At 42.2% G+C, this 12821-nt stretch overlaps 1 protein-coding gene across 1 annotated transcript in view; it reads left to right on the top strand.

Annotated features, from left to right (window-relative positions):
• The window catches only part of dusp22a (dual specificity phosphatase 22a), a 124259-nt gene extending 112462 nt beyond the window's left edge, over positions 1–11797 (top strand). The window contains exon 7 of the mRNA XM_048546180.2: positions 11097–11797. Coding sequence (XP_048402137.1) covers positions 11097–11303 — 207 coding nt within the window. The 3' untranslated portion in view covers positions 11304–11797. The remainder of the gene's footprint in view (positions 1–11096) is intronic.
• Positions 11798–12821: the final 1024 nt, after the last annotated feature.

The raw sequence follows: 12821 nt of genomic DNA, 5'->3' as shown, positions 1-12821 counted from the left end.
CGATATGATGTCAGGATCGAGTTAGGATCCCAAATCTCTCACACACCAGCAAAGTTGCAGTCTTCTAAGAGACACCCACCTGAACGGCCATCTCTGGGCTGGGCGTGAGGCCTGCATGTGTGTGCTTGATGCTGTAGGTCTAGTTAGATGGACAGATCTCCAGAGCCTTGGCAGTCCTGTGGAAGCAGCACATGGTGGTGACAGAGCCTCCACACTGGAGACAAACTGGTTGGTCTGCACACTGAGATATGCACCACTGGAACATAGAACCGCAGGGTGAATCAGGAGAACCCACCTGCTGGATTGATCATGATGAGGTTCGACTCCATAGGGTCCAGGTCCACTGAGATGGCAACGTTGTATGCAGCAGAAGGGCAATCTGTCGTCAGTGAAATGGCACAGAGGTGACAAATGATCTGTATTTAGGACCTGAATAATTCAATTGAATTGAATTGGCTTTTTGTCACATGTCTTCAAATGAGCCCAATGAAAAATGTATTTGTCACCATTTATAGAACTATCATAGGTACAAATGTACCTAGGTACAGCCTTTAGTTACAGAATAGAGAAATGGGAAGATAAAGTTACATTACAGCTATACATAGTATGACCAAAGACCAAAAAACAAGAATCAAAGTTAAAAAGACAAACATCACTGTGTCTCTCTCCAAGGGCTCTCCTGAGCAGACCAACACAGGAGGCCCTCCATGTCGTCTACCACCACACTCCATTCTGGCCACTGATCACCGGTCTCCCTGCTTTTATAACTTCCTTTCAAAATTTGCGATGACTTCAACCCTATAAAAGGGTCAACCAGTTCTAGAACTTTAAAATATCAATAGCAGAAATTACATGTGTTTGACATCCCACCATCTTGTGCAAATAAACATTTAGAGTTGTACAATCATACAGCATGGAAATAGACCTTTTGGTCCAGGTTATCCACCCCGACCAGACAACCCAATGTGGCATATTCTCAGTTGTCCAGCAATTTGCCCATAGCCATCTAAACCCTTCCTATTCATTTACCCATCCAGATGCCTTTTAAATGTTGCAGCTATACCCACCTTCACCACTTCATCTGGCAGCTCTTTCCATACATGCACCACCATCTACGTGAAAAAGTTACTCCTCAAGTCCTTTGTAAAACAATCCCATCTCACCTTAAACCTATGTCCTCTAGTTTTGGACTCTTTGGGTTGTAGCTGGGAGCTAGGAATGGTGGAGTCTCCAATTTCTGTCCATCACTCGGCTGAATTAGCCATGGCAAATGTGGGGCTACAGGGATAGGATGGGGGGGGTGGGCGCGGTGGTGGGAGGTGACTCGGTTGGACTTGTTCGGCTGAATGGCCTGTTTCGAGTGCAGGAGGGTATGCCAGGAGTAACACCAGGCATACCTAAAAATTAAATGTCAACCTGGTGAAGCTAGAATGCAGGCCGTGTTGTCGGCTAAATAATATAAGCAGCAAGTGATAGACTGGCCTGAGCAATTCTGCAACGAATGGATTTGATCACATGGCTGAGAAGCAATCTGTCCTACTTTTACCACCTCCTGTTGGTGTGTGTTGGATGGGTTTACGGGAGTTGAAAAGTGACTTGTTGATCATGTTAAGACTGCACCTTCCTCGGACACTGAGACTTGGAATGTGACTGGAACTTGAAGTTCTGGCTCCGAGACAAAGACACTATCCATTGCGCCATAAATCCTCCACATTTCAAATTCAGCCTCCTTCAGTTTGTGTGCATGTAGCTAACAGAAGCAATGAGTTACTTCTTCATCATGATAGACTCATTTGCTGTCCCCAAAAGATTTCTAGAAATATATACTTGTATTACACATTTACCCGTTCAGCCCTTTCAACATGTAAGCAGTGTGAACCCTCACTGATGTGGACTCATTAATCAGACATCAATGCAGTATTGATTCTAGTGCAAAGCTGATTGAGGCACTCATTTCTGTAGTTGCTTGGCCATTTTCACTTCACTGCCAGATTGTGCTCGAATTCTGAAATTATTCTGCCGCTGCTCCGAAGCTCTTAGTAATCTGTAGAAGTATATTATGGCATTGGGAAACCTGCATAAAAGGACCTCGCCCCAAACACTGGATGGTCCCAAGAGAAAACACAAGAGAGAAAGTGAGAGGTGCAAAGAAGCAGTAGTTTGGTTTGAAACTCAATTTAACCAGTTAAATCCAGTAGCTTGTAAAAGGGAAAGTTAGAAAAAATAAGGAGTCTCTATGATACAAATGAAATTAGAATCAAAGACAAAGTCATGACCTTTGTTCTATCAGAGGTGAAATGCAAACAGCTACTGAGAGGACCAGGAAATATGAGAAAACAGGTAGCAAAATATTTTAATCATGAATATCACTTTGTCATTGGCAAAAGTAGTAAGGAATTGTTGTGAATTATTGACTAAGGTTCCCACATTTAGAAAGTATTTTCCTTCTGATATGGACATCAGTTGAAATGCTAACACATTTGCAAGCATGTTTTGACAAGCTACTCTCCCAAATGCTGCTGCTGCCAGAAATGCCCGAATGCAAAAATGCGTCGCTCAGGTAAGAAGAAGCCATTTTTTACAACTGGAGGGCTCGTGGCAGTCTGTATTGAGAAATGACCGAAAAGGTTCAAGCGGTAGAGTACAGATTCTCTGGAATGTCATTTCGTAAGCAACATGCAGTATGTTAAAGCAGTGATTTAATTGGGCAGCACGGTGGCTCAGTGGTTAGCACTGCTGCCTCATAGCACCCAGGACCTGGATTCAGTTCCAGCCTTGGACAACTGTTTGTGAGGAGTTTGCGCATTCTTCCCATGTCTGCGTGGATTTCAGGTTTAATCCCACAGTCCAAAGATGTGCAGGCTGGGTGGTTTGGCCATGGGAAATTGCCCATAGTGCCCAGGGATGTATAGACTAGGCAAATTAGCCATGGGAAATTACAAGGTTAGGATAAGGGATGAGTTGATGCAGACTTGTTTGGCTGAATGGCCTGTTTCCACACTGTAATCCAGTTCCTGCTTTAGTGAAGAAGCTACAGGTGATTTATGGTTTGTCCAAATCGGAAGCCTAACCGTACTAAAAAGGACTCATTTAGTTTTGCAAAAGAAGACAAAATGTCAAATAGGTCAGCTGAAGCACCCTGGAGACCAATGCCAAGTAAAAATGAAATATCATTTGTGCATACATCAAACTTTATCCACAAATAGTAAAAAATATGTACGCTCCCTCCAACACTTCCATCTCATGAATCGGTATTCCTCTGTGTTGAACAGCTTGTAGACAATGCAGTGAGTGCCAATGGTGTAGAATGTAATCTAGACTAAACCCTTCAATATCTCCCATCAAGAGTGGCTTGGCAGTACCATTACTTACTGGTTGGTTGAGTCTGAAAGGACATTGCTCATAGACTAGCTCATTAGCAGGCAACAAGAAGGAGAAACATACTTCACCTCATCTGCACCAATCTGGCTGTTGCAGCTGTCGTTGAACTGTATCAGTAAGGGTAACCGCTACACAGTCCTTGTGGATATGAAGTCCCATATTCACATTGTGGATAATCAATTCTAAAGCACAGATGATTGAGGCATTCGCCCAAGTGGTTGCTTGGCCACTTTCATTCCACTGTCATATCTGCCCCTGCATACAACTGCTCCCAACCTGTTAGCAGCTCATAGAAGTATAATATAACAATGGTAAACCTAGATAAAGAACCGTGTCCCAAGAAAAGATGGGTAAGAAATTGAAGTCACTGTATAGTGTGGCACTACCACTATACTAAATTCAATAGATTTTCAACAAATTTGGCAACTGAAGACTAGGTATTCATTACGCACTGTGGGTCATCTGCAGCAGCAGGAGAATTGTACTGCAACCACATAGCTCAGTAGATTGTCCCTACTCCACTGTAACTACCAATCTAGGGGATCAACCTCATTTCAGTGAAGAGTATGCCAGGAGCAGTGCCAGGCATACCTAAAATTAAATGTCAACCAGGTGAAGCTAGAACGCAGGGCGATTTGTGGACTAAATAATATAAGCAGCAAGTGATAGACAGGCCTGAGCAATTCCACAACCAATGGATCAGATCTAAGCTCTGCATTCCTGCCACATCCAGTTGAGAGTGGTGGTCGACAATTAACTCGTTGAAGAGGATGGTCCATTAATATCGCCCCCCTCAGTAATGTTTGAACCCAGCACATTAGTACAAAATACAAGGCTAAAGCATTCATAGCAATCTTTAGCAAGAAGTGCTGAGTGGATGATCCATCTTGGTCTTCTCCAGTAGTCTCTAGCTTCACAGGTACCAGTCCTTCTGCTAATCCACCTCACTCCACTTGATATCAATAAACAACTAAAGGCACTGGATCCTTCAACAGGTATAGCCCTGACAATAATTCAACAATAGTACTGAAAATTTGTGCCAAGCCATTCAAGCTACAACACTGGCATCGACCCAAAAATGCAGAAATTTGCTGAGAAATGTGCTGTACACAAAATGCAGCTCAATCCAACCCAGCCAATTACGACCCCATCAGTCTACACCCGATCATCTACAAAGTGATCGAAGAGATAGCCAAGAATACTACCAAGCAGAACCTGCTTATCAAAAATCTGCTCACTTACAGCTTTGGTTCAAACATGGACAGAAAAACTGAATTCCAGGGGGGTGGTGATAATCACTGTTGTTGACATCAAGGCTGCATTTGCCCGTATCAAAGGACCAAGCAGAATTAAAGCCAACAGGAATCAGTGGAAAACTCTCCACTGGTTGAATTATAGCTGGCACATAATACAATGGTTGTGGTTCTTTAGCTCCAGGACATCTCTACAGGAGTTCCTCAGGGTAGTCTCCTTGGCCCAACCAGCTTTCGTGAACAATGATCCTCGTTCCTTCATAAAGTCAGAAGGGGTGTGTTCACTGAGATAATGCGAACTGCAGATGCTGGACATTCCGAGATAACAAAGTGTGGAGCTGGATGAACACAGCAGGCCAAGCAGCATCTTAGGAGCACAAAAGCTGACGTTTCGGGCCTAGACCCTTCATCAGAGAGCGGGATAGGGAGAGGGTTCTGAAATAAATAGGGAGAGAGGGGGAGGTGGATCGAAGATGGATAGAGGAGAAGATAGGTGGAGAGGAGAGTATAGGTGCGGAGGTAGGGAGGGGATAGGTCAGTCTGGGGAGGACGGACAGGTCAAGGGGACAGGATGACGTTAGTAGGTAGATGCCCGAGTAAATGGCTCCAGAAGTCAGCGGTGCTTGTTTCTGACTTTCCAGCATTGTAAGTGAAATTTGGATCAGTTTTAATCGTGTTGCTTCAGCCAGTTTTGCAGGTGCGGGCCCTCTGGTTTGGAAACTGGGTTACCCCTGATTTTTGGGGGCAGGGTGATGATTTGTAACATGCAATTGGATGTGACTTTACTCACAAAAATTCTGTGAATGATTGTGGCAGCCGTTGAAGCACCTTCTGCTGCCGAATGCTGCTGGCATTTTGTGCACATGGCAGGAGGCCCCTGCAGTGTCATTTTCAGGCCACAAGGCACAGACTATTCATCTTCAGGGCTGGCTAAGCCTTAAAGGCAAACTATTCTTGCAAAGTCTTATCAAGATGTACACGAAGGGTTGAAATACTGTTGGCCTAGTGAAGAGGAGGGTGTCAGAAAATTATCAAGAGTCCCCCTTCCCCACACATTGCTAGACCGAGTCCTTCTCCCTGTCTGTCTCTCTCTCACTCACACACACTCTCTTCACTCTCTCTCTCTCTCTCTCTCTCTCTCTCTCACTCACTCAGTCAGAATCGGCATCCACCATCTAGATGCTGCACCTCACCCTCACATATCTGTCAATGATGCCACTGTCTCTCCGTATCTCCTACTAGTAACCTCACCCCAGGCATAATGCACTAATCTCACGGATATTATTATTAACCTTATGTACCTTACATTATTCTCACAGTTTTGGGCATGCTCCTTAATGTGATGTTTTCTCTTGAAAATTATGAGAATCATTTTGCTTTGGAGCCTGACATACCCCACCATCACCGCCCCCACTTTGTTCACAGGCAGTAGACAGGAAATCAGTCTATTGCAAAAAACAGATAATCTTCAGGTGGACCAATACTGTACTCAGTGGAACTCATTGTTGCAGAGGACTGTGGAGGCCAAGTCATTGAGTGTATTTAAGACAGAGATAAATGGTTCTTGACTAGTGAGGGCTTCAAGGGTTTTGAGGACAAGGCGGGAGAATAGAGGTTGAGAAACATACCAGCCATGATGAAATGGAGGAGCAGACTCGATTGGCCAAATTGCCTAATTCTGCTCCTATATTTTATGGTCTTACAATCGGTTGGCTGATCTTGTTCACTTTCTGCTGTCAGCTAGTTCTACGCGATGGTGAGATTTTCTTTAAGATATTTGTCCAATTTTGTCTTGGAACATATATTCTCCTGCAACATTCTTGTTGAGCTGTTCCAAACCCAAAATCCCCCTCAAAAATATTCCCTAATGTTGGTTTGATGATTTAATTCCAAAGTGATGTGATGATACCTTCCAATGGGGTTTACACTATACTTGTGTGAATTTCAAAAAAGGCAAATAATTTTTTTCATGGGGCTATACCTTACGACCTAGAAGTCTTCACAGTCTCCTGGTGAAATGGCTTATGAGCTTAAACAGCATTTGTATGAGAGCGAACCAGAATGCCTTCATGTATATTACATCAAGTTAAACCATTTATCAGTCTCAAAACAATTTTGAACCAAACATTAGCGGGGGAAATTCCATCGGAAATACCCCTGTACAATTTTACATTAGGAAGTAAAGATCTACTGAGGCCTCTTTGTACCATTCCTTGTTATATGTTACGGTGTGAGTGCAGCCTTGTTAATTCAAAGTTCATTCAAAACTGCAGATGTTTCTTAAAAGCATAATTGATGTTGATCCATATTTGAAAGGAATCCCTGTAGAACTAAGTAGTTCAAGTTAGTGATAGAAGGTGATAAGATGTCCTTTTACTGTATTTTCATTCTGGAGTACTTCAAAGCATTGATATTTTCCTGAGTCAACTTTGTGTTTTCATTTTATAGTCTTGAGAACTTTAGTTAAGTAACCCCATAGTTCCCTCTTTTCCAAAGAAAGCTCGACCTATTTCCGTTATCTTTCTCCATAACTCCGATTTCCTGCGACCCAGACCGGTGTTCATTGTTTGCATTGGTACTCAGTAAAGCAACAGTATCTCTCCATATGGTTCCCTGTTTGTAACCATGGGCAGAGGCTGGTGGTCCCACGCGAGAGTCCAACAACGCTCAGCAATGGCCTGATGTATTGGCTCAGTGGTTAGCGTTGTTGACTAACAGCACAGGGACCTAGGTTCAATTCTAGCCTCAGGCAACTGTCTGTGTGGAGTTTGCACATTCTCCCCATGTCTGTGTGGGTTTCCTCTGGGTACTCTGTTTTCTTCCTACTGTCCAATGATGTGCAGGTTGGATTGGCCATGCAAGATTGCTCGCACGGTCCATGGATGTGCAAGCTAGATGGATTAGTTATTATCTTTTGGCTCAATTTAAAAAAAAAAGTTAACTGTTTTTCTCTATTGAAGTCTTTCGACTTTGTCACATAGTCAAATAAAGGGAAACACTGAACCACAGAGACACAAGTGGAATTGATTGAAAGGCACGTTTAAGGAGTAACTGCACAATAATAACCAGGCTAAACCAGTAGCAATGTGGATTCAGAAGGGGAAGATCCTGCTTAACCAAATGCCTTCAATTTAAGGAACTAATAGCCCAAGAGAACATTTAATGAAATGCTAAGAGAAGGCAGTGTAGTTTCGGGTAAGTCTGTGGAAGAGACAAGAAAACTGATCAAAATGTAGACATGAGTGAATCCTTGTTAGATCAGCGGTTTTCAACATTTTACATCTGATTGAGGAACGCTATGATGTATTGTGAAATTTGGTAGAGCCCCAACCCTCAGTCCTTCCTCCATTCCTGCTGTTGTATAGTTGAAAATTAAAATAAAGATAGAACTTGGCCCAAACAAATGAATGAAAATGTAAACACTTTGATTATTTTTCATTAATGTAATCACAATGAATCTTGAAAAAAATGGTGCAATTTTCAAATGACCCAAACCATTCACGCATGCTGGTAGAATCTTTGGTTTTCAGGGAATCCTGCTGGAAAACACTGCTTTAGCCATTGTATCATGTTGGGAGCACTGTCTGGGCTGCTCTGAGATTTGGTGTTGTTCTCACTTCCGTTTCTTGCTGACCCAAATGGCTGGGACTCAGAAATCCAATGCAAGGTCATAGGGTCATCAAGTTATACAGCATAGACACAGGGCTTTTGGTCCAACTTGTCCACACTGACCATGTTCCCAAACCAAACTAGTCACATATGCCTGTGTTTGGCCCATGACACTCCAAACCTCTCAATCTCATGTACTTATCTTAATATCTTCTAAGCGTTATATCTACACCTGTATCCACCACTTTCTCTAGCAGCTCATTCCTCACACCAACCACTCTCTGTGTAAAAAAAAGGTTGTCCCTTATGCCCTTTATAATTTTTTCTCTTCTCACTTTTAAATTATATCCTCTAGTTTTTGATTCCCCCGTCGTAGGGAAAGACCTTTACTGTTCATTTTATCTATGCCCCTCATGATTTTATAAAGCTCTTTAAGGTCACTCCTCAATCTTCTTTGCTCGAGTGAAAAAAGTCCCAGCCTATCCAGCCTCTGTTTATAACTCAACCCTCCATTCCTGGCAACATGCTACTTTGATTGCAGCCCTTCATCAGAGGTGGCTATGTGCAATATGTGTTTTATTAGGAGAAAAAGGCAGGTGGCAGCACTAATGTTTCGGCCAGATTTGCTGATAAAATCAAACTAAAGAAAACTCTAGAATGAGAAGAAGCAGCCCAGAAAATTCAACTGAGTTGGACAAAGTGAAAAATGATACCTAATTCAGACAATTGCAAAGCAGTGCATGTAGGATGGGAAAATAGTCGATATGTATATACGATGAATGGTGCTAAAATAGAAAGAGATACGAGTCTTGTTCGGGAAACCCATCCAATCAATGATAATAAAATGTGAGGCTGGACGAACACAGCAGGCCAAGCAGCATCTCAGGAGCACAAAAGCTGACGTTTCGGGCCTAGACCCTTCATCAGATGAAGGGTCTAGGCCCGAAACGTCAGCTTTTGTGCTCCTGAGATGCTGCTTGGCCTGCTGTGTTCGTCCAGCCTCACATTTTATTATCTTGGAATCTCCAGCATCTGCAGTTCCCATTATCTCTCCCATCCAATCAATGAATGAGTTGATAAATGCAAAAGCTCAAACAGTAAATTATACCTAAACTACAACGCTGATGAGGGCTGGGTCCAGTTCAGATTGCTGAAATACATTCAAAGATTGGAGGAAAAGTAAGAAGGAAGCATGAGACAAATGAGGAGAATCAGGTGATTTTGTAAAGGTAATAGAAGGTGAGTAAACTGTGAATCCAGAATATTATACTGAAGATTATAGAGTGTGAGTAGGGCAAGGAGATACTGGTGCAAATTAGTAACAGTTAATTTTATGACTGATATAAGGGGCTTCTTTGTCATGTGCACAGATCCGAACTTCATGTTGATTTGCAAATAGATTTGCATTTAAGAAGGAAGTAGATTCTGCAATGAAGGTGCTGCAGAGCGCTTCACTGCTGAAGGTGCAGAAATAGAGCGAAGACAAGATTGGGCTTAACTATTAATTGTCACTTGACTGGCAGTAGGTCCATTGTCTGACCAGTGAGATGATGGTCACCAGTCACTCAGATGATGGGCCAGTTTATAGGTTAGGATGGGGAATGCACTACCTGGAGGGCTTTGTGCAAGATCCAAGGTTGAGCAAAGATAGACTGTTTTAAATTTCAGCCTCTACCATTCCTTCATGGCCCTTAGATAGCACAGATCACGAGGATTCTGTTGGTGCTAACACCAATCAGTAGTCAAAAACTCACAGCCTCAGAGTTAAGACAGGTCACAATGCTTTAATATGCTGCCACTGATCACAGGCAAAATAAAGAAGGGACTCACTTTTCAAAGCCTCAAAACATCCCAAAATGCTTTGCAACCAATGAAGTTCTTTTCAAATGTAGCCACTATTCTAATGTGGGAAATGCAGGAACCAGTGTCTGCCGACACAAACAGCAATGTCGTGATAATAAGTGTAAAATCTTATAATCTTGATGATGTTGGTTGAAGAATTAAAATTTCCGCTATTATCTCAGCTGGTTACATACTTGTCTCTGAGTCACAAGGTTTTGGACTCAAGTCTGTTCAGGGCGTGAGTGTAAAAACTGGGTTAACACTACAATGCAGTACTAAGGGAGTGCTTTTATATTGGAGGTGCTGTCTATGCAGCCACATCAGACAAAGGCCCCAGCTTCTGCTTGGGAGGCTATAAAACATTCCGTTGCATTATTTTGAAGAAGGGAAGGGGAATTCTCCACCCTATTCTGCCCAACACTTTTCTCTCAGTCAACACCATGAAAACAGATTATTTGGTCATTATCAATATCTTGTTTGTTATATATAAATGAATTTTTGTGTTTTCCTGTGTTTCAACTGTCACGACACCTCAAAACTGCTGTAAAGCTCTTTGAGATGGTGCAGTTTTGGTGAAAAGTACTATTTAATTGCAAAGCGTCCTTTCTGTTTAGGACGTTGGGTGAACTCACCTACTGTTCTTTACAATAATGCCATGGGACTGTTCAATGTCCACCCGAAGGTGCCGATGTGGGTCTGGTTTAACATTGCATTAAACAAACAGCACTTATGACAGTGTAACACTCCCTTAGTAATGGACTAGGATGTCAGCTTAGATTTACTGATTGCCAACTTTCATGCGGGTCTATTACCAACTGTGCCACAGCTGATTGGGCAGCTGAAACAATTGTATCTGATTTTGTCATGTATGTAAATAGGCTACTGTTATCGGCTTGGGGTGAGAAAATCCACCACTCACAGGCATTGGAGATTATTGGTGACTTCTCAGCAATGTGCCCTTGTGACATCAGAGGAGACAAATAGAATTTTGACGTGCTTGTTTTGTTTCAGTATCGGAGATGGCTTCGGGCGGAATATGGTGAAAATCGTTTTAATGACAAGCAGGAGGTTGAAAAGCTGTTGTCTCAGTACAATGAACACCAAAAGCAACAGCAGCTGAGACTTGGGGAGCGTCACTGGACAAACCATGCATCGACAGTCTATCCTCTTCCTTACAATGCCTATGGCAGTACAAGTCGCAGCTGGGTGAACAGATAAGAAGAGCACGGGAGAAATACTGCTGAATCATTTTATTCATTTGTAAATCAGCAAGAATATATCCAGCCATATGTACCAACTGTGCAATATGAAGTAGGAGAAAGACATATAATTTATATACCATTGTTTCTCCTTTTCCTATTTATCATTTTCAATTTTGTTTTCATTAGCTACAGTGTGCGAGTTGTGCCTTTCTTTAAACTAAGTGCCTAAATAAGACTGCAGTGTTAAATTGTGCTGCGTTGGCTTTGTTTGGCACCTCCCTTTCATTCTGAACATTTGCTTGCTGCAGTAATTTTGGGCAGTGCCATTTCAGGCTGTAGATTAGTTAACAATCTATAAAGTTGCTACCTTTACCTACAGGCATTGACAATGTTGTTGAATGGACATAAAATCATACAAGATTTTTTCAGTGTTGCTTACATCAGTAATTGTTTACTTTTACTCAATAAGCTAATTGAATTTTAAAGTGATTAAAAAAAATGGAAAATTGAGTTTTCAGTGTTGCGGCTTTTTAAGTAAGTTGTGGAATTTGCATCTTGTCCCATCGGGCACTTCCTCTGCTTCAGCATTGGTGGTCATGCCTACAGTTACTTAGCTCCTTTAGCGTGGAATTCCCTTACTAAACTTTTCTGTCTCAGAAGTCTTACCCAGCCACTCACCACCTCATTTTCAAGATCTCCATAGAAACTCCCTCTTTGACCCAATGTTTTGTCATCCTATTAGTATCCATTTCGATGACCCAGTGTCAATATCCACACGAAATGCCTTGGAATGCTTGCAGTTTGCAGTCAGTGCACTGGTGCTACTGTTGGGGAATGGTTCTCACTCCTGGATGCATTTCTCGCGAATTCATCATTGCACAGTCATAAGGCATAGGTAAAAAAGCAGCAAAAGGACCTTAGGCTCATCAATTCTGCGTGGGTCAAAAACGAGCAACGACCTATTCAAATCTCATTTTCCAGCACTTGGCCCATAGCCTTGTATGCCTTGGCATTTCAAGTGCATATCTAAATACTTTTTAAGCGTTATGAGGATTTCTGCCTCTACTACCCATACAAGCAGTCTACAATTTTTCTGAAACACTCCTCTCAATGGGGCAGTTTTCTACTAGAAGAAGCAGTCTACAATTTTTCTGAAACACTCCTCTCAATGGGGCAGTTTTCTGCTAGAAGAACAGAATTGCACCATCAGTCCTTATTCATTAAATGTTGACAATAACAGTTTATTTGATCATTAGAAGAATTGCTTTGTACAAAAGGCAGGTGCTTACAGTGTCACATGGATACCATAAGAACTTCCTCCCTCATCATCAAGGCAGTTTTATCACAGGGATGTGGTGGTATTGTACTGGCCTAGATTATCAATCCAGACATTCAGCTTTGATTATCTAGGGACACTGGATAAAATCCTACCGCCACAGTTGATTTACCATTAGAAAAATCCTGGAATTGAAAACAAGTCTCAGTAATGGTGGCCATGAAACAATTATCATTTTAAAAACCCTTTTGGTTCACT

The sequence above is a fragment of the Stegostoma tigrinum genome, chromosome 16 (assembly GCF_030684315.1).
Source record: "Stegostoma tigrinum isolate sSteTig4 chromosome 16, sSteTig4.hap1, whole genome shotgun sequence".
NCBI classification, from domain to species: Eukaryota; Metazoa; Chordata; class Chondrichthyes; order Orectolobiformes; family Stegostomatidae; genus Stegostoma; species Stegostoma tigrinum.
The sequence above is the reverse complement of the archived record's forward strand: the minus strand, read 5'-3'. Positions and strand labels throughout refer to the sequence as shown.